At 32.7% G+C, this 26394-nt stretch overlaps 1 protein-coding gene across 1 annotated transcript in view; it reads left to right on the top strand.

Moving 5' to 3' along the window:
* Window positions 1-24436, top strand: part of LOC132714534 (tubulin-specific chaperone D-like) — a 44142-nt gene extending 19706 nt beyond the window's left edge. Inside the window, 29 exon segments of the mRNA XM_060697428.1 lie at window positions 463-595; window positions 2633-2781; window positions 3139-3199; window positions 3766-3784; window positions 4259-4276; window positions 4697-4760; window positions 5231-5387; window positions 5709-5882; window positions 6171-6207; window positions 6209-6252; window positions 6977-7050; window positions 7686-7776; window positions 8191-8251; window positions 8647-8764; window positions 8986-9123; window positions 9786-9840; window positions 10344-10499; window positions 10903-11043; window positions 16825-16908; window positions 17195-17296; window positions 17773-17826; window positions 18506-18644; window positions 19012-19133; window positions 19752-19829; window positions 20384-20473; window positions 20941-21028; window positions 21846-21955; window positions 22475-22559; window positions 23034-24436. Coding sequence (XP_060553411.1) covers window positions 463-595; window positions 2633-2781; window positions 3139-3199; window positions 3766-3784; window positions 4259-4276; window positions 4697-4760; window positions 5231-5387; window positions 5709-5882; window positions 6171-6207; window positions 6209-6252; window positions 6977-7050; window positions 7686-7776; window positions 8191-8251; window positions 8647-8764; window positions 8986-9123; window positions 9786-9840; window positions 10344-10499; window positions 10903-11043; window positions 16825-16908; window positions 17195-17296; window positions 17773-17826; window positions 18506-18644; window positions 19012-19133; window positions 19752-19829; window positions 20384-20473; window positions 20941-21028; window positions 21846-21955; window positions 22475-22559; window positions 23034-23048 — 2657 coding nt within the window. The 3' untranslated portion in view covers window positions 23049-24436.
* Window positions 24437-26394: the final 1958 nt, after the last annotated feature.

Here is a 26394-nt window from a genome sequence, read left to right as displayed (position 1 = left end):
TTCCGTCTGTACAAGGGTAACCTATACTGGCAAGTCGGATTTATGTTAACTTCTACCTGTACCAGTGACTTCATAATTTACACATTTACTTATACAAAATCTTTGCAAGTTATATAACAATTGCTTCCATTTTTTCCAAGTTATTGCCCTTCATTTAGAGGTCAATGTCTTCTTGTTATTTACCATGCCCTTGAGACTTGTAATGTATAAGTGGATATTTCCACATGTCGAAAAGTTAGCAAATTTCAAACTCCAGTCATTTTGCATGAGTAAATATTAGGGAATCATTGAAGAGAAGGATTTAATGAAAGCTTGGTAGATATGTACGCTAGAGGAAATTTAGAGATTTTCCTCAATTCACAAAAATCTCAAATATTTCTGCGTTGCAAAGTTAACCACTTTATACAGTATAACATTTACCTTAACACAGTCTTCTATGTAATTTTCTTTTCTTTTTTCTAGCTCCAACAGTTCTAGAGAAAGTTCACAATTTGAACCTGAGTGACAGTAGTAACTCAATTCTGAGGAAATATGGTGTCAAGGTCATACAAAGATTAGGGCTTACATTCCTGAAGAGTAGAGTAGCGAAATGGAGGTAAGAGCTGTTTTATATTTCCAGTTCATATATTTGTAAATGTAACTGGTTTTATGTGGATTTGCATAAATATTGACATGAACAATGCCATTGTGACTGTGAACTGCACAAAGGTAAAGAAATTGAAAAATGAATAGATTTCAATGTTACTTTTTGCTTCAGAAAAAAAAACAAATGTAAAATCTGGTCATCTCTATGGCAGTCTTTCAGGGTACAAGAAGTGACTGAACGGCTATATGCCCTTGTTAAGTTTTTGTTTCTAAAGTATTCTCGTAAAGGCTGACACATTTGTATCTGGTATCATGCTTGGAAGACAACAGGCTAGGGCTTTATCACATGAAAAATTTAGGAAGAAGTCAGTCCAATACATCTGTTGGTTTAATATACATAGCTGAAGGATAGGGTCATTCATCGTCCGTCCGTCCGTCCGTAAACTTTTACTTTAAATGACATCTCCTCATAAACCACTAAGCCAATTTCATCCAAACTTCACAGGAATGTTCCTTTGGTGGTCACCTTTAAAAATTGTTCAAAGAATTTAATTTCATGCAGAACTCTGGTTGCCATGGCAACCGAAAGAAAAAACTTTGAATATCTTCTTTTAAAAAACCATAAGAGCTAGAGCTTAGATATTTGGCATGAAACATCTTCTAGTGAGTGTCTACCAAGTTTGTTCAAGTAAAAGGCCTGGGGTCAAAATTGGCCCCGCCCCGGGGGATCATTGATTTTCCCTTTATGCATATAGTAAAAACTTAAAAAATCTTCTTTTAAAGAACCCAAAGAGCTAGAGCTAAGATATTTAGCATGAAATATGTTCTAATGGGTGTCTACCAAGTTTGTTCAAATAAAAGCCCTGGGGTCAAAATTGGCCCCGCCCCGGGGGTCATTGATTTTCCCTATATGCATATAGTAAAAACTTAAAAAATCTTCTTTTAAAGAACTCAAAGAGCTATGGCTAAGATATTGAGCATCAAACATGTTCTAATAGGTGTCTACCAAGTTTGTTCAAATAAAAGCCCTGGGGTCAAAATTGGCCCCGCCCTTAGGGGGTCATTGATTTTCCCTATATGCATATAGTAAAAACTTAAAAAAATCTTCTTTTAAAGAACCAAAAGAGTTAGAGCTAAGATATTTAGCATGAAACATGTTCTAATAAGTGTCTACCAAGTTTGTTCAAATAAAAGCCCTGGGGTCAAAATTGGCCCCGCCCCGGGGGGCCATTGATTTTCCCTATATGCATATAGTAAAAACTTAAAAAATCTTCTTTTAATAAACTCAAAGAGCTATGGCTAAGATATTTAGCATCAAACATGTTTTAATAGGTGTCTACCAAGTTTGTTCAAATAAAAGCCCTGAGGTCAAAATTGGCACCACCCCGGGGGTCATTGATTTTCCTTATATGTGTATAGCAAAAACTTAAAAAATCTTCTTTGAAAAAACCCAAATAGCTAGAGTTAAGCTATTAAGCATAAAACATCTTTTAGTGAGTGTCTACAAAGTTTGTTCAAATATAAGACCTGGGGTCAAAATTGGCCCCGCCCCGGGGGTCATTGATTTTCTTTATATGTGTATAGCAAAAACTTAAAATCTTCTTTGAAAAAACCCAAATAGCTAGAGTTTAGATATTTAGCATGAAACATCTTCTAGTAAGTGTCTACAAAGTTTGTTCAAATAAAAGCCCTGGCCAGGCCCCAGGGGTGTCATTGTTTTTAACTATATGTGTATAGTAAAAACTTTAAAAAAAATCTTCTTTAAAAAAGCTCAATGAGCTAGAGCTTAGATGTTTAGCATGAAACATCTTCTTATGGGTGTCTACCAAGTTCGTGCAAATTAAAGCCCTTTGGTTAAATTGGCGATGCAACGTTTGGGGGGGTGGGTTTGGGTTGGGGGGGGCCTATATACAGGTGAGCGACCTCAGGGCCATCATGGCCCTCTTGTTAATATATTTTCTTGAAAATAAGCATGAGTCTGGAGGCATGCTGCTTTAATTGTGTGTAAATATAAAACCAAAGATCTACCATATATGTATAATTACAGATACCAGAGGGGGAGCAGATCATTGGCTGACAATTTACAACAGAATAAAGATTCGGACTCCCAGAGAATAGCAATGACTAAAACTACGTCAACTACTGATGAAGAGGAAGAAGAATATGACATTCCTGATGACATTGAAGAAGTTATCGGTAAAAAACATTCATTTGTGGAGTGTTAGGAGTTAATGTGTACAACTGAGAGTCATTTAGTCACACTGCTATTGAAAAAAAAAATGATGTCTTCGTAATAACTTCACCGATATTTAAGCAATCCTAAAATAATTGGGCACAATATATGAAATTATGCACCCTTACCCAGTCCTGATCAAAGAAATGGTTATTGAAAAAATTATTAGCTTTTGTAACTAAGTTTGTTAATGAGAATTTGAGAGAATCTATATCATTATACATTTAATGATAATTTCAAAATAATTGCCGTTTATATCCCAAGGTTTTTCAGATAATGATAATAATGAATAATGGAAAAATTTTCTCCTGTTTTTACAGAACAACTATTAACCTGTTTGAAAGATAAAGACACGATTGTGAGATGGTCAGCAGCCAAAGGGTAATGTGAATTTTATGAAAATTATGAATTTTAACATTTATAACCTCAATCTTAATTTTTGAGTATGCTGTTTATCTTAGTGACAGAATGTTTATAGTTTTACTGTAACAAGTCGTTACCTTAGTGCAGTAATGGGTTACGTCCTTCTAAATCTAATAGGAGTTAACCAGTTATTGCACTAAGGTGACTTCTTACAAATGAAATAATGCCTACATGAATGTTGTGAGTGTATCTATTTTCTGGAGATTTAGAGGTAAGGGAACGGTGATTCTATACATGTAGTAACCAGTATGCCTTGTAGTGCTGGTAACAGCCAACATTTTCACTTGATATAGGGGAAATGGAATTACACCTTGGCATTCAATCAAATATAATATACTAATTTATCTCCCTACTGGGCTGTGTATATATAGGGATGTCTCAGAGATTTATCAAATTTATACAGGAAATGAAAGCACAACAGTGATGGTTCTGTTGTTGAGTGCGTGAACATGTAAGGTATAGGGTTCAATTCTGGTCATGTCAAACTAGAAGTCTGTCAGTTAAAACTTATTTTTTTATTTCAGCATGATAGACTTACCAGCCGTCTGTCAGAATAATTTGGCAGGATTGAGGTTTTTCTTAAATATGTGTTTTTAATTTAAAGGGGTTTTTATTTTTAGTGAAAAAAGTAAGGCAGCAATACTCGGGTAACTTGTGTAAATTGAAAATGTGTTAAAAAGATACTAAATTCATTAAAAGGGAATAAATTTTTTAAAATTTTAAAAACCCCTTTTTTAAAATTGCATAATTCAAACGGGAAATTTAAAAATTCTTTTTTCAATTTTATCATTTATAAATTAAATAAAATTGGGGTTAATTTTAAAATTTGAATTTCATTTTAAGTGAAATTTTTTAAACTGAAACATGGAAAACTAAAAAATTCACAAATCTGTTTCTTTTTAAATTATCAGTTTTTGGTTTAGGTTAACTGGAAAAGGTTTGGGCCGCGGGGAACTAGCAGACCAGGGGGGGGGGGGCCCATTGATGAGGCCTTTTTTCATTTTTCATGGCAATCAGAATGGGGCATGGCATGGAAAGGTAGGAATGCACTTTATTGAATTAACTTATTTATTGATATCAAATTTATTTTTACATCTGCTTTTTTCAACATGCGTTTTTTGGATACATTTGATTTATAGGAATCAAGTTTTCCTGGTACTGTGTCTTTTTATGCCATATTTTGCAATTTCTTCATTGCTTTCAGTAGGTGTCAAGGTATGTGATGTTTGTTTGGTAGAGTTTGGTTCAGATACCTTGAAAAACATGTTAACCTAAGGAAATTATAGGATATTTTGTACTTTATTCTTGGAACTCTTTACCACTCAGTAGTTGTATACTTTCAAAATATTGAAAATGATGCTCCCCTTTTGCTGAAAAGTATCCAGAAATTTATATTTTACATCAGTATCTCCATCTAAAGAAGTTTTATAAAGATGTTCTATGTATTTTATGACAGGATGTTTAGCCCTGGCAGAACTTGGTAGAAGAGGTTTGTTGTTGCCTCAGAGACTACCAGATGGTATGTTAAACATAGTTTTGCTGAATAAATATAAAAACTGACATATCTGTTGTCTTAATTAATATAAGTTCAAATTTGAAGTAATTCAAGGTTAAGCTAGCAGAATTTTTAGCTTGCAATAAAATAGAAAGTTAGACTGCATGCAGATGAAAGCTGTCCTTTGTCTATGGAAGGAATTGGTCATCCTTAGCCCCAAATAATAAGATCTTGGAAAATATTAGAAACTTAGTGTTAAAGTTTGGTTATGCAAACTGAATTTTTATCACGCCAAATGTCAGTCTGACTAAATGCTGTCACCAGTTAAAATTTATATCAGTCTTGTAAGTGTTTGATAAGTTATTTTTGAAATTTTATATCTTAGTTACAAAATCTGTTTGAAATAAGGATTGTCAGAGTTTGGTTGTCAACATTAGTAAGCACAATCTGTTACTGAATAGTTTGTTTTGTTTCTATTTTGTAATTATTTGTAGTGGTTCCAGTAGTGTTAAAAGCTCTTGCTTATGATGAAAGGCGGGGAAGTTTTTCTGTAGGCGCTCATGTCCGAGACGCTTCTTGCTATGTATGTTGGGCGTTTGCTAGAGCCTACGAACCTCAAGATATTGCACCATACGTTAATAGAATTGCAAGGTTTGAATTCGATTTTGTTAACAATGGGGATTTTGTTAAGAGTACTATATTTAGTCTAAATTTTGATCCTGTAAAACAAATTGACATACAAAATACCAAACTATTCAATATTAAATATTGTAGTCTATGATATAAATGAATGTACATTGTATTTAATACAGACAAAAAAATGAGAGAACCTTTTAATGAAGAAAATGATTTTTAATAAATCCATGTGTGTGTTGGCTTTTATAACCAATTTCTGACTATTTTATATGCAGAAAACAAACAAAAAATATTGAAATTTAAAAGAAACATGCACATTTGTCTTGCCATTTTCAGCGCGCTTGTCATAGCATCCATATTTGATAGAGAAGTGAATGTTAGACGTGCTGCCGCTGCAGCTTTCCAGGAAAATGTTGGTAGACAGGGAACCTTCCCACATGGTATAGATATACTAACCCATGCTGACTACTTTGCTGTTGGGAACCGCACACATTGTTTTCTTGAACTGAGGTATTTTGCAAAGATTAACTGTGGAAAAAAATATAGATATATTTAGTCAGTATATTTTGGATGTAGTGAAATCTCGACAAAAATGAGATATTGAAAAAAGCAAACTCTTTAAATAAAAACATTTTGGAACAGTGTAAATGAGATTTTTTTAAACTAGATGGATCAGTACTAAATTTGCTGCACTTATATGTTTCTCCTCCTTTCTGTTCAGAAATAAAATTCATTGTCATAGATTTGAATACTCTCACAGACCTTAGAACACTGATTTTTTTTATTCCTCATTTTTAGCGTATATGTGGCCCAGTTTCCTGAATACACAGATGCCATTGATAGATCATTTAGCTGAAGTTAAAGTTCATCATTGGGATAGGTAAGTTGTTATATTTGACATTTTCAGTCGAACACACCATTGTCACTCAAATGAATTTTATAAGGAACTACACTAAGGTCAAATAGCCTAAAAAACAAAGATCAGCAGGGCCACTGAAGAGAGAAAGGAAATGTGCTTAAGTGATTTCAGAAAAATACTCAGAAATTGATAGATTTTAAAATCGTATTTTTGTGCTCTAAACTTTAACCAGATTGATTTCCAATTTTGGCCATTCCTTTTAACCATAAAATAAAAATTTTCATTATTTAGATCATTTATCATTTCAATTGCAATTGCTGTATGAAAAATAATCAAAATGTTTTTATTTTTAAAAATCATTAGATTTTCATCATTTTAGTTATGATACTTTTTAAAGTAATATAATGCTCATTTATTTAATGTCAAGTTGAGCTAAATTGACTATATATTTATCACATAATATTGACTGTAATAATGGTGATTGACCAAGAGTAGATTTTGGAAAATGTTAATGATAAAATGTAAACTTGCCTAGAATATAAAAAGACTGCCACACTCTTTTTATTGATTGAACAGGTAAATTTCGATTGATATTTAATTAAACTTCCTTGGACCATGTAAGTTATTTCTCATTCATGTGAAGTAAACTATAAAATTTAAACTTATTTTGACTTTCACTGGTTCACTGGCCCTTGGATGGACATAATGTCACTTTAATACTCACAAATAACCTAACTGTTTTCAGTGTAATTAGAGAATTGGCTGCCAAAGCTCTTCATAACCTGACCGAGAAATCACCACAACATGTGAAACAATCAGGTTTGTATGATTATTTCTATTGCCAATAAAATCTACTTCACTTTCCAACATTGAGGTTTGTTTCCAGATGATTATTTATTGGATATGAAATGGCACTTATATACTATAGACTTTCATACAAAATTATATTTCATATATTCAGCATAGGAACATAAAAAGTAAAAATTATAGTGTTCTTTTATATAAGAACATGGACATTTTACTTTGAAGAAGCATTCCTTCCTACTTATTTTCTCTTATGAAGATTCCAATTCTTAAAAAGTGATGATTATAATGCAAAGTGTGATGTGTGATTTTTATCTAATCTATGAGGTGACTGACTTTCATGATGAAAATTCTGGCTATTCTTGATCTATATAATAGGTGTAAGAAAAAAGTATCCATTACCAAATTAAACCATTCAAATGTTCCTGTTTTTCAGAGGTACAATACTTGGCTTTAAAGCATTATGCCTAAAGATGTATTTTTGTGAAAATTAAAGTTACCTAAATAGTGAAAATATTGGCAAGTATATAGATTGAGTGATTTTAAATAGCCTTGAACACTTGGAATTACAAGAAATACCTATACTTGTAACAAAATAAGTACAAGGTTTTAAATGTACATATATTTTTCAAAAATTATTCCTATTTCAGTGCTATCAAAAAAGGGTTTCCACAACCACGGGGAAAGGATCCCTTTAGTCAAAAACATGGAAATAATGCTTATCTTTGGCGAAAAATTGGGGTATGACCAGCAAGAAATTGGGGTAAAAAGGGAAATAAAAATTTTGGTAAATTTTCCTACTCTGAATTAATAAAAGCTAGCCTCAAGGGGTTTTAAAAAGAAAGTTTTTATTTTACTGGGTTAAAGGGAAACTTTGGATATAATTAAAAATTTATGATTTGTATGGAGTGTAAAAGGGAAATTTTTGGGCAGTTTTGCATTTTTAAAAATTTCTTTTGGTTATTTCATTTTTTTTCTGTAAAATGGGAAATGAATAACATGTAAAAAGGGATCACTTTAAATGTAAATAAAACCATTAGTATTGCCCTTTCAAAACAGGTACTCTTGTTTCTCTAATCAAACTCATATAAATTTAGATAATAAGTACAGATAAGTAATTTAGAATCATAATTAAAGATATCATTTGTTTTAAAGGAGTATAACAGACATATTGCCAGCAGATGTGATAGAGAACATAAAGAACATTTCCATTATAGTGAGTAGACACACCAGCTTTTTTGTTTGAAATTTAATTTGAGACCAGTTTTGTGACCTTAACATCTGTGTAATGTTTGTAGTGAACTTCACCTTTAATGAATTTGTCACAGGGTGAGAAAATTTTGCAGCCTGACCAGGACACGTACCTGGGATCCTCGGAATACCTTACTGTGGCCTGACCGACTGAGCTATCCAGTAGCTTACACATCTTTTCCTCTAAATAGTGAACAGTTCTGAACCGTGACAAATTTGAATTTTTTATTTGTGATTTATGAAATTTCTGTATAAAATTGCTATTGCAGAAGTTAAACTGTCAACAGTGTATAGTTATGTTAGACTGATTGAAAAGGCTTCTATAATTATTGTTCTATTTTATTTTCTCTATTGTTATAGTTACATGATAAGAAGTTATTCCGAGGAATGAGTGGGGAGTTGATGAGAACAGCCGTGTGTTGTCTAATAGAGAGAGTTTCCTTGTCGAAATTTCCATGTCATACAGATCCAGTCATAGGTAAAGCTTGTAGTTATAATAAAATCTTTCTATTCTGCAGATTTTGGATCCTTGCATCTAATTGTCTTTAGTTTGCATGTCACATCTGCCATAACCCCATATGGGGCCAGAAAAAAGAAATAAAAAGATATTTAAAGTTAAAACACCCACTCATTTTGTTTAAAGATTGACAATGCATATTTCTTTGGAATAAAATCATATATGTCATCATTCTAATACAGATATATGGCAGGACATACTAGATGACTGTTTGAATCACACGGAGCACGAGATACAGATGGCTGCTGTTAATGCTATACCTGCCTTCTTTACGGAATATTATAGAGATTCTAATGGTGTTGCTGATCCTAAAAGACAAGGTAATTATATGAGAGTGGTTGTCACAAGCTTGTAGTGTCTTGTTCCAGGCATCGAAAAATATTTTCAGAGTCACTTGTCCTCCAGGACAAGTAGCTTCTAAATCCAATGTGCAGACAACATTTTTTCTACTCGTTTGGCATCCAGTTCTCTAAATTCTACTCGTAATTACGAGCGGAAAAGTGGATTTTTTTATCTGCTTGTTCCCAATCCAAGGACAAAGGTTTATACAATACAAGGGTTAACCAAAGTGTGTTTTAAAATTTCACAACAATATTTCACAAGTTGTGGTTTAGTTCAGGAAGAAAAAATAGACAAGAAAAGAAAAAAACCTCCATAAAACAATCAGCTCTACATATTTAGATCTAAAGTAGGATTTTCAGAGTATTTGTTAAGTCTTAAATATTTTGTTTTCCCAGTTTCCCTTTCATCCTTGACTCATGAGAAATGAAAAATACCAACAAGAAATATACTCTTTTGATATAGGTATACAGAGTGATACATTCACATGAACTGAATAGTTTGTAATTGTAGGAATTATTTTATGTAAAGACTAGTTTAAAATTCTTTGTTTTATTTGACTACACACATGTCTGGTGTATTAGAACTTGTATATCACTTTAAAAATTGCAATATTTAGTATGTACCTAACTTTGTATTTCAGAAATGGTGATAGAAAGATATCTACGACAGCTGAGGGCCTCTCTAGAAATATCAAGGTACATGTATGTTTATGGCAAAGTTGTTGATTAACTAAAGGTTTATGCCTGGAAAAAAAAAACATTGATTTTGGTTATAATATTGTGTTGATAACAGCAAAAATGTAATTTGACCAAAGCTGTAGCAAGACTTGTGTATTGCAAATGTTTTTTAAAAGGTTTTAAGTTACTCTGACACTGTACAAGTCATTCAATGACGTTCAGATGCTCCTTTGCGTATTATTTCCTCACATGAAAGAAATTTAGGCCTTTATAAGTTTAAAATCTACAATATTAGAGGAACGTTATTTAAAGTCAGCAACTTTAACCTTTATTTTGCGGATGTAGTTATCAGTCATTTTCTTTAGTATTTTTATTATTGAAGTCTATTGTTAATAAAGGTACTACAATATTCCTACATTTCAAAACAAAAGAAGGACAATGTACTATTTTAGCTTGTGTTAAATAGTATACATTTTTTATCTCTTATCCATTCTTGTTTTTCTTTTCAATTGTAATTTCAGGCAAGGTCATTCTCTAGCACTTGGTGCTCTTCCAAAATTCATGTTGATAGGAAAATTACGACCAGTGTTAGGCGGACTTATACAAGCCACACAGATTACTGAAAAAGAAGAAAAGTGGGCGGAGGGAAGGCGTGATGCTCTTAAGGCCATAACATGGTAATTATTTTTGAAGGATTCAGCAGGTCGTGAGATTAAAGCTACACACCGCCAGTTGATAGCACACTTCACAATTTTATGAAATATAAAAAATTTATTTTGCAGTGGGGCTGGGGATAGCATTTGAAAGCAGTTGACTAAGCCATGAATAGAAAAGGCGGGACAAAATTTTTCATTGCTATTGACTGGAAATATCTATTATTGATGTTAAAGTCAGTTTCTAGTTTACATGTTTTTCAGGGACTGTACAGTTCATGAATTTTTACATTTACAACTAAATTTTATAAATCAATGATTAAATTTTCATTATTTTGCATTATTTCACTTTAATTTCCTTACTTTGGAGTTTTAAGTAATTACCATGTTTAAGAAAATAAATTTATTCTACTTCACATTATTTCAGTGTATGTAATACAGTAGGTGTGGACAAAAATGGTGATCTGAATAAGACCTTGTGTTCAGCCAATATAGGTCAAGTGTACGAAGCATTCCTTTGTGCTTTAAAAGATTACACGTTGGACAGCCGAGGTGATGTTGGTGCATGGTACGTAATGATATGTTATTGCCCCCGCCTTTTCGAAGAAAAAAGGGGGATATAGAAATAGGCTCCGTCCGTCTGTCTGTCCGTCCGTCCGTCCGTCTGTCCGTCCGTCACACTTTCGTGTCCGGTCCATAACTTTGTCATTTATGAAAGGAATTTGAAATAACTTGGCACAAATGTTTATTATAATAAGACGATGTGTCATGCGCAACAACCAGACCCCTACCTCCAGGGTCAAGGTCACACTTGCTCATTCAAGGTCAAAATTGCCTATTTGAGGGTATATGTCGTGTCCGGTCCATAACTTTCTTATCTATGAAGGGATTTTGTAAATACTTGCCATAATTGTTCACAATAATCAGACGATGTGTCATGCGCAAAAACCAGTCACCTACCTTCAAGGTCAAGGTCACAATTGGAGGTCAAATATTAACATAGTCTGTTACAGGGTATATTTCGTGTCCGGTCCATAACTTTCTTATCTATGAAGGGATTTTGTAAATACTTGCCATAATTGTTCACAATTATCAGACGATGTGTCATGCGGAAAAAGCAGTCACCTACCTTCAAGGTCAAGGTCACACTTGGAGGTCAAATATTAACATAGTCTGTTACAGGGTATATTTCGTGTCCGGTCCATAACTTTCTAATCTATGAAGGGTTTTTGTAAATACTTGCTATAATTGTTCATAATAATCAGGCGATGTGTCATGCGCAAAAAACAGTTGCCTACCTTCAACGTCAAGGTCACACTTGGAGGTCAAATACTTACATAGTCTGTTACAGGGTATATTTCGTGTCAGGTCCATAACTTTGTCATTTATCAAAGGAATTTGAGATAACTTGGCACAAATGTTTGTTATAATAAGACGATGTGTCATGCGCAACAACCAGACCCGTACCTTCAGGGTCAAGGTCGTACTTGTTCATTCAAGGTCAACATTGTCTATTTGAGGGTATATGTCGTGTCCAGTCCATAACTTTCTTATCTATGAAGGACTTTTGTAAATTCTTGCCATAATTGTTAACAATAATCAGATGATGTGTCATGCGCAAAAACCGGTCACCTACCTCCAAGGTCAAGGTCACACTTGGAGGTCAAAAATTAACATAGTCTGTTATAGGGTATATTTTGTGTTGAATCTAGAACTTCTTCATAGTTCAAGGGATTTTGAAATAACTTGGCACAAATAGTCACAATAATAAGACGTTATGTCATGCACAACACCTGCTCCCCTACCTCCAAGGTCAAGTTCACACTTAGAGGTCAAAGCTTAACATGATAGATTTTAAATTCCGTGTTTCATTTTATTTTTTTAACAAATTTATTGTTACATTTGCAGATCTAGCATTGATCATAATTTTGGACTGAATGTCCTGAGATCCATACCTCAATCTTTTGAAATAGCACAATTTTATGCTTCATATAAAACTCCAGGGGCGGGGGACGTTGGTAACTCTGTTACAAATTCTTGTTTGATTTTGTGAGATATTCCATCTTTTGCAATCTTTTAAAGAATTTAGTTTTGTTGATTGTGTATTTATGGGGACACTTTTTATCTAACAATAATAGTTATTCTGTTTTTTGTCCCCCGCCTTTTCGAAGAAAAAAGGGGGATATAGAAATAGGCTCCGTCCGTCCGTCCGTCTGTCCGTCCGTCCGTCTGTCCGTCCGTCCGTCACACTTTCATGTCCGGTCCATAACTTTGTCATTAATGAAAGGAATTTGAAATAACTTGGGACAAATGTTTATTATAATAAGACGATGTGTCATGCGCAACAACCAGACCCCTACCTCCAGGGTCAAGGTCACACTTGCTCATTCAAGGTCAACATTGCCTATTTGAGGGTATATGTTGTGTCCGGTCCATAACTTTCTTATCTATGAAGGGATTTTGTAAATACTTGCCATAATTGTTCACAATAATCAGATGATGTGTCATGCGCAAAAACCAGTCACCTATCTTCAGGGTCAAGGTCACACTTGGAGGTCAAATATTAACATAGTCTGTTACAGGGTATATTTCGTGTCCGGTCCATAACTTTGTCATTTATCAAAGGAATTTGAAATTACTTGGCACAAATGTTTGTTATAATAAGACAATGTGTCATGCGCAACAACCAGACCCGTACCTTCAGGGTCAAGGTCGTACTTGCACATTCAAGGTTAACATTGTCTATTTGAGGGTATATGTCGTGTCCGGTCCATAATTTTCTTATCTATGAAGGGATTTTGTAAATAATTGCTATAATTGTTCACAATAATCAGACAATGTGTCATGGGCAAAAACCAGTCACCTACCTTCAAGGTCAAGGTCACACTTGGAGGTCAAATATTAACATAGTCTGTTACAGGGTATATTTCGTGTCCGGTCCATAACTTTGTCATTTATCAAAGGAATTTGAGATAACTTGGCACAAATGTTTGTTATAATAAGACAATGTGTCATGCGCAACAACCAGACCCGTACCTATAGGGTCAAGGTCGTACTTGCTCATTCAAGGTCAACATTGTCTATTTGAGGGTATATGTCGTGTCCGGTCCATAACTTTCTTATCTATGAAGGACTTTTGTAAATACTTGCCATAATTGTTCACAATAATCAGATGATGTGTCATGCGCAAAAACCGGTCACCTACCTCCAAGGTCAAGGTCACAGTTGGAGGTCAAATACTTACATAGTCTGTTACAGGGTATATTTTGTGTCAGGTCTATAACTTTTTCATAGATCAAAGGATTTTGAAATACTCCGCACAAATAGTCACTATAATAAGAGGATGTGTCATGCGCAACACCTGCATCCCTACCTTCAAGGTCAAGGTCACACTTAGAGGGTCAAAAATTAACATAGTCTGTTATAGGATATATTTTGTCGAATCTAGAACTTCTTCATAGTTCAAAGGATTTTGGAATAACTTGGCACTAATACTCACAATAATAAGCCGATATGTCAGGTACAACACCTGCACCCCTACCTCTTAAGGTCAAGGTCACACTTAGAGGTCAAAGGTTAACAGAGTCTGTTATTTGGTATATTTTTTGTCCCGTCCATTACTTCTTCATAGATTAAGGGATTTTGAAAATACTTTGCACAAATAGTCACAATGATTAGATGATATGTCATGCGTAACATCTGTGTCCCTACCTCCAAGGTCAAGGTCACACTTAGAGGTCAAAGATTTACATAGTCTGTTATATGGTATATTTTGTGTCCAATCTATAACTTCTTCATAGTTCAAGGGATTTTGAAAATACTTGGCACAAATAGTCTCAATAATAAGACATTATGTCATGCACAACACCTGCTCCCCTACCTCCAAGGTCAAGGTCACACTTAGAGGTCAAAGCTTAACATGATAAATTTTTAAATTCCATGTTTCATTTTATTTCTTTAACAAATTTATTGTTACATTTGCAGATCTAGCATTGATCATAATTTTGGACTGAATGTCCTGAGATCCATACCTCAATCTTTTTAATTAGCACAATTTTATGCTTCATAGAAAACTCCCGGGGCGGGGGACGTTGGTAACTCTGTTACAAATTCTTGTTATAAAGGGGATATTGTTCTCTTTGTTTCTATTGGATTTTACTTGATTTTGTTTTCTTCATTACAAGTAAAAAATATGTTAGAACATAATTTTCAGGACCATAATTAATTTTCTAAATGATTGGAGTCACAGTAAGTCAAAAGTCGATTTAAATTGTCCTAAAATCTATAGAATAAAGAAGAAACTTTAAATTGTCTTTGACTGACAAAGAATTTTATGTAAAAAAGAGTTTGAGTGTCATAATTTTATATAGTTTTCTCATGATAATAGCATTGTTCCTTGAGACTGATTTGATAAATATGTGGAAAGACTAGTTTATACCTACATTTTGTTCTGGAACACAATCTTGAGGTTTGATGTATGTGGATAAATGTTCTGCATATATTTTCATTTATTAGCTCGACTATTCGAAGAATATGAGAGCTATTGTAGTCGCCCCGGCGTCGGCGTCAGCGTCCACGTCGGCATCTGCGTTGGTTAAAGTTTTTTGTAAAGTCAAATATCTCAATTATTACTTGAGATATCCAATTGAAACTTACAATACTTATTTATAGTAACAAGGTACATCAGATTGACAAGTTGGATAACTCTGCCTACAATATTGACAGAATTATGCCCCTTTTTAACTTAGAAATTTTGGTTAAAGTTTTTTGTAAAGTCAAATATCTCAATTATTGCTTGAGATATTCAATTGAAACTTACAATACTTATTTATAGTAACAAGGTACATCAGATTGACAAGTTGGATAACTCTGCCTACAATATTGACAGAATTATGCCCCTTTTTAACTTAGAAATTTTGGTTAAAGTTTTTTGTAAAGTCAAATATCTCAATTATTGCTTGAGATATTCAATTGAAACTTACAATACTTATTTATAGTAACAAGGTACCTCAGATTGACAAGTTGGATAACTCTGCCTACAATATTGACAGAATTATGCCCCTTTTTAACTTAGAAATTTTGGTTAAAGTTTTTTGTAAAGTCAAATATCTCAATTATTGCTTGAGATATTGAATTGAAACTTACAATACTTATTTATAGTAACAAGGTACATCAGATTGACAAGTTGGATAACTCTGCCTACAATATTGACAGAATTATTCCCCTTTTTAACTTAGAAATTTTGGTTAAAGTTTTTTTGTAAAGTCAAATATCTCAATTATTGCTTGAGATATTCAATTTAAATTTAAAATACTTTTTTATAGTAACAATGTACATCAGTTTGCAAAATTGCATAACTCTGCCTGCAATATTTGCAGAATTATTTGCCTCTTTGAAATAAGAAATTTTGGTTAAAGGTCTTCAAAGATATTTACTTGAAACTTTACACATGCACTTAGGGTCATAATTGGAGGGTCATAATTGTGTCACTGACCAAGTTCCATAACTTTATCTTGCATTAAGGCTGATTTTACTTAGTCTCTATGCAAGTTTTACATATCTCAATAACTATCAAAAATATTTATTTAAAACTTCACATATGCATTAAGGGTCATAATTGTAGGTCACTGACAAAGATCCATAATTCTATCTTGCATTTAGTCTGATTTTTCTCCCCTTTTTCAACTTAGAAATTCGTGGTAAAGTTTTGCTTGTAAGCTGTTATCTCAATAACTACTGAAGGGTTTGTGCCTTTTTTGGGACAATTTTATGCATTCATAATAATGAAGCAGTGATTTACTTGATAAAACATCTTAAAAACAAGCCTTTGTACCTTTTCTGTCCAATTTATGTATTCATAGGTATTGAGTATTATAATGCTCAATAAAACACCCTTGTGACATTACCTTCCTAATAGTCAAGCCAATACCGTATAATTAGACTCTCTCTAAGTCCTATAACATGAATTTATAAAAAAAAAAATAGCCCTTTTGTGAACTTAAAAAATTTAACATTATCAAGGCTCTTTTACTATCAAGCACTTAGAATAGTCGAGCGTGCTGTCCTACCGACAGCTCTTGTTTATTTATTTATTACTTTTTGGCTATAAAATTCTAAGTGTTACCATCCATTAGACAGAGGGATGGATGCATTTTATGCTTTTGAAGGAAAGGGTAGGACATTAAAGTATGGGTCAAAGTTGCACCTGGTGATTAAATTGAAACACAGACTTATACTCAGTCTTATGATTTTAAACATTTGTGATATAATCCTTCAATTCAAGACCCACATTTTAATTATTTTATAACTTTTATACATGTATATGTTTGTACTTTGTGTATTTTTACAGGGTGAGAGAAGCTAGTATGAGTGGATTGCTGGAGATCACTGCCCTCACTGTCAGCAGTCAACCTGACCTTTTACAACCTACTGTGTAAGTTTGACAAATAACTCATATTTTCACCAGCCTTTCAATAAATGTTTACTGACAATGTAGAATGAACTTGCACTGTGTGTCAAACAGTTGTATTCCTGAATGACTGATGAAACAAAATCTCAGTCCTTGGATTTGAATTTATACAATGTCACCTCTGTAATACTTGTCAACAACTTTCACTATAAATATTGGTTCTAACGAAATGCACTAATTCAGATGTAAACCTACTAGTATGTGTAAACGATGTAAGTAATTTTGCTAACAGTATGATAAATAATTTCAGGTGTAAACATATGATGACATCACTAGTACAACAAGCCTGTGAGAAGATAGATAGAACACGAGCTCATGCCGGCAACATATTCTCTTCCCTTCTCTATCATAGGTAACATTTTACTGTATACTTTATTTTTGTGCCCCCACTTGGATGTCATTTTTTATGCCCTAACCACTTACAATGTGATTTTGGGGTAGGGGGAGTCATGGAGAATTTCCTTTGTCTGTCAAACTGTCCTGCTGTACATCAGTAGACTGACAAAACAGTGGGGTGTGGGGGGGCATCTGTGTCCATTGGGCACATTTCTAGTTTTATGCTTTTTAACCTAGTTTTGTAAGGGAAAATAGTGATTATTTAATTGGAATATGTTAGCAGACAAGAAACTGCCAACTTCTCTACAAAAAGCTATTCAAACAGCTATTTTAGACAAATATCATTAGTTATACTGAAGTCAATCAAACTTTAACCACAAAAAAACATGTGCCTTGTTTAGGACTCCAACTCACAAACCCTATGTATGTAGACATATTGACCAAAGACTTACTAAGCTAATGAAACTGATGAAATTTGTTGTAATATTTCAGTCCTCCAGTACCAAATATACCAGAGAGAGAGGAACTTCAGAATATTTTCCCAAAGTATGTACATTTATTTATTATTTCTTTATTTTAAGTAAAAAAACACATCCTAGTTGCAGTAATGAGAAGACATGTGGTTAATGTGTCAGACTAGTATTTTAAGAATTGCTGACTGTGTGAGTTCAAATCCCATCAGGGGCAAGCCACCTTGCACTCATTGCTGTTGGTCCAAGGAACAGATTCAAGGGTGTGTTTATAAGCTTATAGTTTAAGCTACACAGACTACAATAAATTCTGTATAAACTATAATCTAATGACAAAACTGTTTAATCAGTACAGAGTCAGGCCGTTCTGCATATGTTTTACCTAACAGAATATTTTGGTCTCTCAATTTTAGAATTTCAACTTGAAAATTCACAAAACACTAGAAGGACAAAATAATTACTTTGCATCTGGAGTCAAACTATTGATTTTTGTTCTAAAGTGTAAACAATGTGCTTTTTTATTCAATTTAGCACATACTTTTCATTTGTTTGTCAGCATATTATTTATCAGAAATCAAATGCCGATCTATGTCGCCAGTTGTACACACTATACCACAAGTTATAGTTAACTCTTTGAATACTATCTACCTATACCACTAGCCAATGTACAGAGCAAGGCCAGTCTGCAAATATCTACAGTTTGACTGGGAACTTATACTGTTTGCTTATTAAATTTTAACTTTTTTGTATTGTAGAGAAGAAATTCCAAGTATAAACTGGGCTGCCCCAGGCGACACATTTCCAAGATTTACCAAACTGTTAAAGTGTCACGCGTACACCTATAGTGTTTTGCTTGGCCTTACTGTCAGTGTGGGAGGACTGACAGAGTCTCTGGTGAGTATTATGCTTGTTTGGCCTTAAATTAAGTAAATAACACATCACAGGAGGGGTTAAACCAAGAAATTTAATGATATTTATCTATCATTGTTACATGTGCTATATTTTTTATGGCCCTTTTACTTAAGCGGTGCAAATAGATTTGCTCTTGTCCATTCATTCATAGACTGTGAAAACAGTGGAATCTGTGTCGTTTGACACATTTCTAGTTGTCTTATAAGTCTATAGAATGTTTTTTAACGGTGTAAAGCTAAGATGAAATAATTCTTATAATCCAGGTTTAACTTTTTTATACATGTATAGGTTAGATTTTGTGTTTTCTTCCCACCTGAATTTTATTAACATCAGTTTTTCGTCATTGCAGGTTAAACATTCAAATGCATCCTTACAATCTTACCTCAGGAGTTTAAGTAAAGATATCAAAGAATTAACAAGGATTACATCTACTCTAACACAAATTTTTAAGGACTACCAAAAAGTGGACAGGTATATTTTCATCGTCATATTTTGCTCACAGCTTCTATTTTTGAGTGAAGAGGTGAAACATTTATTGATGTCTTAACAGTTTCACTTCAGATCTCTTGTCTTATTTTTGTTAAGGTAATGAAATGTGAAACCTTTTCTAAGTTGTATTTAGTGTTTGGATCAGCTTACTACAGTAATATTCTGACTATATACATACTGGCTTGACTACACTGGTGGCAAACCAAACTATTTAAGTCTCTAGCACTCTTAAGAGTCAAACAAAATTTAGTTTCTACCCACGTGCAAAGGTCTTACCCAAATACTTTACAAACAGTACAACTCCTACCCAATATGATTTTGAAAATGAAAAATGTGTTTTGTCATTTATTAGTGTAAAATAAAATAAATACCTACCTACCTAAACTTCCAGTTATTTAAAACATTGTTTGCATTAACCAGTAACAAGTAAATTTATTTACACATAACTCAGATTTATGACTCTGATTTTTTGTTCTACATTAAGCGTTTTTTTATTTATGATTTTACATTAAGGGTTTTATAATATATTTTTTTACATTAAGGGTTTTATGATTTATTATTTTACATTAAAGGTTTTATGATATATTATTTTACATTAAGGGTTTCACTACCAATGGTGAAGATGTTGGACCAATTGCTGTCGACAGGTTGTTTTGATCCTTTTATAGAACAAGAAAGGTATGTTAGTTTATGTGTTAGACAAAAAATTCTGTCAAATATGTGCATATCATCTTCTTTAAATAAAAACCCTTCAAATTTATGAATTTTTTTTTTGAGTTTCTTTACTATCAAAAATATTTAGATCTAGACTTGTCTCTGTGTCTCTCTAGGGCATCCGTGGTTGAGTGGTTAAGGTTGTTGACTTAAAACCACTTGCCTCTCACCGCTGTGGATTCAAATCCTGACAGGGACTTTGGATCATTTTATTTGAGGAAGCTATCCAGCTTGCTTATGGAATGTTGGTGGTTCTACTCGCGTGCCAGTTTGTGTCTGAAGTAATGCATGAAAGGACACCAGAGGTGTTCCTTAACCAGTAAAGCCAAGTGTGGCCATATGACCTATACTATGTTGATGTGATGTAAAACCAAAAAAAAATCTAAACGTTAAAAGTCTCTGTGTCTCAATAGATATATCAAGTAAAATTATTAGATCAATTATTGGGAAGTACAAAGTAGAAAATTTTTAAGCTTTTACATATACATTTTTATCAGTATTTATTGGAATGTTTGCAGCTATTCATTTCCACTAGAAGTATATCAGTTGGTGAAGACAGAAATCCTGAAATGTGGAGAACCCCAGAAACTGCTCGCAAGTGCTGATGTGTAAGTTAATTTCATGTTATGAAAATATCGTTACGCCCCCACTTCTTGAAGGGATAAAGATTTTCCTTTGTCCCTCTGTCCCACCACTTTGTCGGTCCGTAGACAAGCAAAACACAAGAATGTGGGGGCATCCATGACCTATAGACTCATTTCTAGTATTACCTGGTTAGTAAGTATAACTATTCCGTTATGTGCTTTGTACCTTAATAGTTTTTATATAAGCTACCTGCACAACCTTAATAACAAAGCCTAACATCCTTAGTTTACTCTTGCTTTTTCTTGGAATGTCATTTTGTAAGACATTTAAATCCACTGCTAATAAATACAAATAAATATAGACTAATTAAACAGGGAATTTCTGATATGACCTCAACAGTTTTGACGCAAATCCTCTGTAATTTAAAGGGTTTTATTTAAGGCACTAAATCTTTTTGTTTAACCTGCAAATAATTCTTCACACATTTCAGATACTGTGGTTTGCTGCAATTCCCTGGTGAAGTCAGGAAGAAAAGTCTCACTTCTCTTTGTATTTTCCTTTGTCACAGATTCCCTAGAGTGAGTAAAATACCTTTTTCACCTTGTTTTGCTTCAATCTTGATGTTACAAATATGTATTGTCTTAATATTTTATGCGTGTTCTGTGTATAATAATCCCCTTGGTTTAGTTCAGATTTAAAATCTGAACTGGGAAATCATTTCGATCTTACAGAATGTATTAAGTATAATGTACAAAAAATGTGTGCTATTCTAATGGATTGTATCTTATTTATATGTTTAACCTGCACAGACAACTTGACACAACCCTGAAAATAGCACCCTCAAGAAATATTCTCTAGATGAGCTTGCAAAGTTCTGTAGTCCTTACCCTGCTTGAATAAAGTGATAGACTTGCCACCACTATTGAGGCAATAAATCTGGATGTGTATGTGACCAGCCTCTATATTACTGATAGCTCAATTCTTGTGTTTTTGAACTTGAAATCCGTTATATTTCCAAATTCAATGTAGTGGCAAATATAGTACACAAATAAAAGAAAAAAAAGAAGAAAACATGAGTTAATATAGAGCTTTGCAAAAATGTCGCATATGAAAAAAAAATTAAAGAAACTTCAAAAGTTTAAAAAAAAATTGTTATTGCAATAAAATTATGTTTTGTTTTTACCTTTAGTTTCCTTTGTTGAATACTTTGATAGAAAGAATTTCTTTTGATATCATATACAATTTATATGGCAAAGAACTAACACACAGCAAGAAATTGTGTACGGAAACATGCAAGCAAAGTTTTGGGCTTTATTTTGCATCCCAGTTTTGATAAAATAATTGGGATCTGGTCTTTTTCACTGTATTTTGATATTTCTAAAAAAATCATTTCAGATTCGTAAAACAACTGCAAACAAATTTTATGAAGTTCTTGTCACTTATGATGATATTGCACCAATTGAAAATCTAGAAGAAATCATGACAATTCTTAGTGAAACTATCTGGTATGTAGTTTAATCTAGTTCTGTTTTTAGAATATAATTTCATTGCATCATATCACATAGCAGAAAACTAGTTAGACTAAAGCAAGGGATTGATTGACTTGAAATGTTTTATAAAGTTCTATAAACAAACAAAATTTCCATTTCTTATAAATGAAGTAAATAATCCACATTATGACATATAAAAAATCAAAATTTGAAATTGAAAGAAAATATATATACAATGTATGAAAAAGCTAGAAAATCATTTTTATATACATGCATATAAAAGGAAATAAAACATTTTTATCTTAATAATTTCTGCAGATTTATCATATTGTTTAGAAGGCCAGTGAAGGCAACTGTTCTATAGAAATTATTTTCTGAATTGACTTTTGTAATACAATGTAGTACCATTAAAATGACATTATTATGCTTTGTTTGATTAAAATTACATCATTATGGTTCATTTGATTAAAACTACATCAATATAAATCATTTGATTGTTATAACTGTTTTGACATTACCAGTTTATTATTGTAGGGATGATGAAGTAGAAAAAATCAAACCATTAAGAAATCGTATTTGTAATCTACTAGATGTACCTGAACCTGTTCCATTAAAAAAGGTAACTATCTTATTAATTATAAAGATTTTTGACAGGTTATATGAGCCAGTCTTAATATCATATGGCCAAGATTATTTGTCTAGATAATACTGCAAACAACCATAAAATTTATACTTTTAGTTTATAGTGAGATTTTTTTATGGCCGTTTGCATATATACTCAAGCTGCCAAGTAAGGGTTTATTGCAAACAGCAGTTTTTATCAGGTCATATAACCTGTCAAGAACCTTTATAACAACATGACAAAGTGAGCTTGTCGGGCGGTTGTTAGTCAGTCCACTTCATGATTTCCGTATAGTTACTAGAGTTAGTAATCAAACTTAGTACATGTGTATATAGTAAACTTATGTGGAAACTTCAGTTGGGATTGCTTTTGAACCCTATGTACTTGTTCAACCCTGTGTACTTGTTCAATATGTTCTTGTATTGTACAGTTAAATGGTAAATAACTTAGAATTGTATTTTCTATTTACAGAAAAATGCTGAATGACCCGTTCTTAGTGGATGGATACACATGGACTATAAGACTTAATTGTTGATAATTTAGAAAATCATCGACAACAATTTTAAATGTATAAGTTACTAGTATTAGACAAATCATTTTATAAGAATAGAAATCTTAAATCTGCTACGACTTTCCTTGGTTGGTCCTTAAATAAGTTTCTGAAATAATGAAATGGTTTTAATCTATGCATAAAATTTCTAAAAATCAAGTTTTTCAGTTGTTGACAGCTGATTACATCTTGTGTATCTGAAGATGTAATTATTAGTCAATTGTTCCTGGATTTATATAAGTCAAATGTTAATGTGAATTATCCAGATTGAAAACTGAAATTCTTGTTTATATTGTTTGATTCTCCTTTAGGTGGAAGGTGGAATATCACTGTAATTATACACATTTTGTTGACATTTGATAGCAAATAAAAGTGACATTTAATTGCAAGTAAAAGTGAAAATTGATGACAAATAAGTGTACCATTTATGCAAACAATGAGTTGTTAAAATGACCAGTTTAAAGGTGTAATCTTCATTTTCTGTTAATATACTACTGATGGAACTGGATTACATTTGATTTATATTCCATATTATATGCTTAAATTGTAAAGAAGGTGAAAGTTTAGCTGGATTGTAAGTACAGGATTAAAGATATTTTGTAATTTACAGTAATTACATTCTAGTATGTGACTGATGAATGTCTATAAACTTAAAAGAGTTAGACCACCTGGATGAGTTTTGACTTGGGACACTTTTGCATTTACTATTTTGTCATATGACCATTTCTTTTGATGACAAATACATGCTCGTATAAGCAATTTCACCTATATATCTGTTATAACGATTCATTTGGAGAACATATTTTTGTGGAAAAATGGTTTGCACCAGTTTAAACCCAGGAACAATTTTAAGGTTACTACCTATAGTTATATGGTTAAAATGTTGTTAAAACTTAAGTTAAACTTAGCATGTATAAGATGAATACTGCTTGAGTTGAAAAGGAAAATTAGGAATATTTTAATTTTATAGTTATCTTTATTTAGAGTTTAAGAATGGGCAAAAATATTCACAGGCCACGAGTAGGCTTTATGCTTCTCAATGTTAGGATAATCTGTTGATGAAATCAAACAGGATAAATCCAGAACTTACAGACAATCATACATGTATAATTGGGAAGGATGGAAGATAATTAACCACACCTTTTATCAGTTCCTGATAAAAAAAGTTGCTAGTTTTGAATTCTAAATATTTTATCTTTATAGTATTACTTCCATGTTAATAATACTTGCCCTAGCTGTGATAGAACAATTTTTACTTTATTCTGTGCTTAATTGCTTATTATTAGTGAACATTCTCTTGTGATTAAAAATGATTTTTAGTCTACATTTGTGTTTTTCCCTATTTTATAATGTTAAGACTTTAGAAAACAACACTATATTAGAGTGTTTGTAATCTCTTAAGATAGCTGGTAAGAGAACTGGGTATGTTTGTCAGTCACATCAAATTTGTATCAAAGCTTGGAAGAAAGACCCTAGTTATTCCTATAATAAAAGTATTAAGATTCATCTAGGATTACAGTCATCATTACTTCCCAGGATTCATTTTATAGCAAGCTGAGATGGAGTAGCTTGTGAACAGATATTAAATAGAAAAAAAAATGGTAAGGATTTTTGAAGAGTGAACCATTTGCCCCTGACAGTGTTTTGTTTCCTTAGTGTTGATTTGTACAGCCTGAAATTATACACAGAAATGAACTGAGGTCTTACACTGGTAATGCTGGGAAGATGCTGTGTCAATTTTACTTGAAACGAAGAACGTGGTTATTTAAAGAAAAAAATATCAATAAAATATGAGAAATAACAAGTGGGACTTTTATTTAACTGCCAACACTTCAGAGAAATGACACTCGTGAATGAGGTACAGGCTTTGATGTCGCTGTGTTTTTAATATGATATTGGTCTTGTAAATCTTTCTGGACAGAAAGCGATTTGGAAGATGGATCTAAACAGTAATAGCAAATATTTATTAGTTTATTTGCCAAAGTTAAAAAAAAATAATAATGACATACACAAACTTACTTTTCAATTTATTCTATTGGCAAAAATGAGCTGTATAGGTCTGAACATAACCATTGCTTATTATTGGCACGTCTCCGAGGTTCAAAATAATAAATTGAGCAATTCATATATTTCTCAAATGAGCGACGCAAGTGCGACTGTAGCTGTGCTAAGACGGATTTTAAGTTATCCAGGCTTGTGTCCATCTGTCTTAAGACCATCTTGCCCTACTTTTTGGACCTACTTTTACATTTACAGATTTTAAGCTTTATTGGTGGAAGAAGTCAGAGTCAGGCAAAAGCGGCTCCTGATCTCTTGATAAAACCAATGATCTTCTGTAATCACGGGGGAGGAAGTGTTACACGAAAGATGGAGTTCTTATGATAACTTGTTTTGAGTTCTTATGATAACTGTCACGGAGTTCCTGGAAAACGTTACGGATTTCTGTGGAAAACTTTTGTATATACTTGGAGAACTCGCGTAAAAAATGGTTATTTTTAACTTTAAATGGGGAGTTTGAGGAGCTAAATGAAACTTTGATAATTAAGCTTGCCCTACATATTGTATTTTGTTTCAGAAAAAATCGTTAAGTCCATATTTTGTCGCCTTTTAAAAAAAATCTGGTAGTTTTGAGAAAAATTACCAAATTACTTGCTAATTCGTACATATTGACCTTTTCATTTGTGATCTTCTTCGTTGCTATACTTAATTACCTAATAATTATGGAGAGATGCAAACATAAAGCCCGGGCTAATAAATTTATACCCGACTTTTCAAATGTTACGGAGTTCTTGCGATAACTCAAAATATGTCCTGGAGTTCTTATGATAACTTTTGTTTCTGCCAGTGTGTTTTGTGCTTAATCACGGCACGTTTAAGCGTATTTTTATTAGTCAATAAGTGTGTAAATCCTTATGAAGCATGGTACGCTTATCATTTGCAAAATAATTTGAAATAGTTCGTTACACATAAACAATAAGGGTATAATCAATTGTATTTTACTATCAACGAGTTCTTTGCGCAAATATATATTTTATTATAAACTATTAGGATCAACTGAGTGACCTTTACAAAGATTATTTAGTTTCTTTTGGTAGGGAGAGTTGGTGGGTCCATGCACGTGAAAATCGTGGATTTCATACATGTAATTTTACAACGGAAAAGAATGGTGTGATATTTACATGCTGGAGAAAGGATTAATTACATAGTTAAAGGTGACTAGTATAAATGTTTGCATGATAAGTATTGTCATAAGATAACACGTTCATTTAGAAAGAGAAAATG

The sequence above is a fragment of the Ruditapes philippinarum genome, unplaced genomic scaffold (assembly GCF_026571515.1).
Source record: "Ruditapes philippinarum isolate M1 unplaced genomic scaffold, ASM2657151v2 ctg3275_1_1_1_1, whole genome shotgun sequence".
Taxonomy (NCBI): domain Eukaryota; kingdom Metazoa; phylum Mollusca; class Bivalvia; order Venerida; family Veneridae; genus Ruditapes; species Ruditapes philippinarum.
Note: the sequence above shows the minus strand (reverse complement) of the source record. Positions and strands in the feature narration are given on the sequence as shown.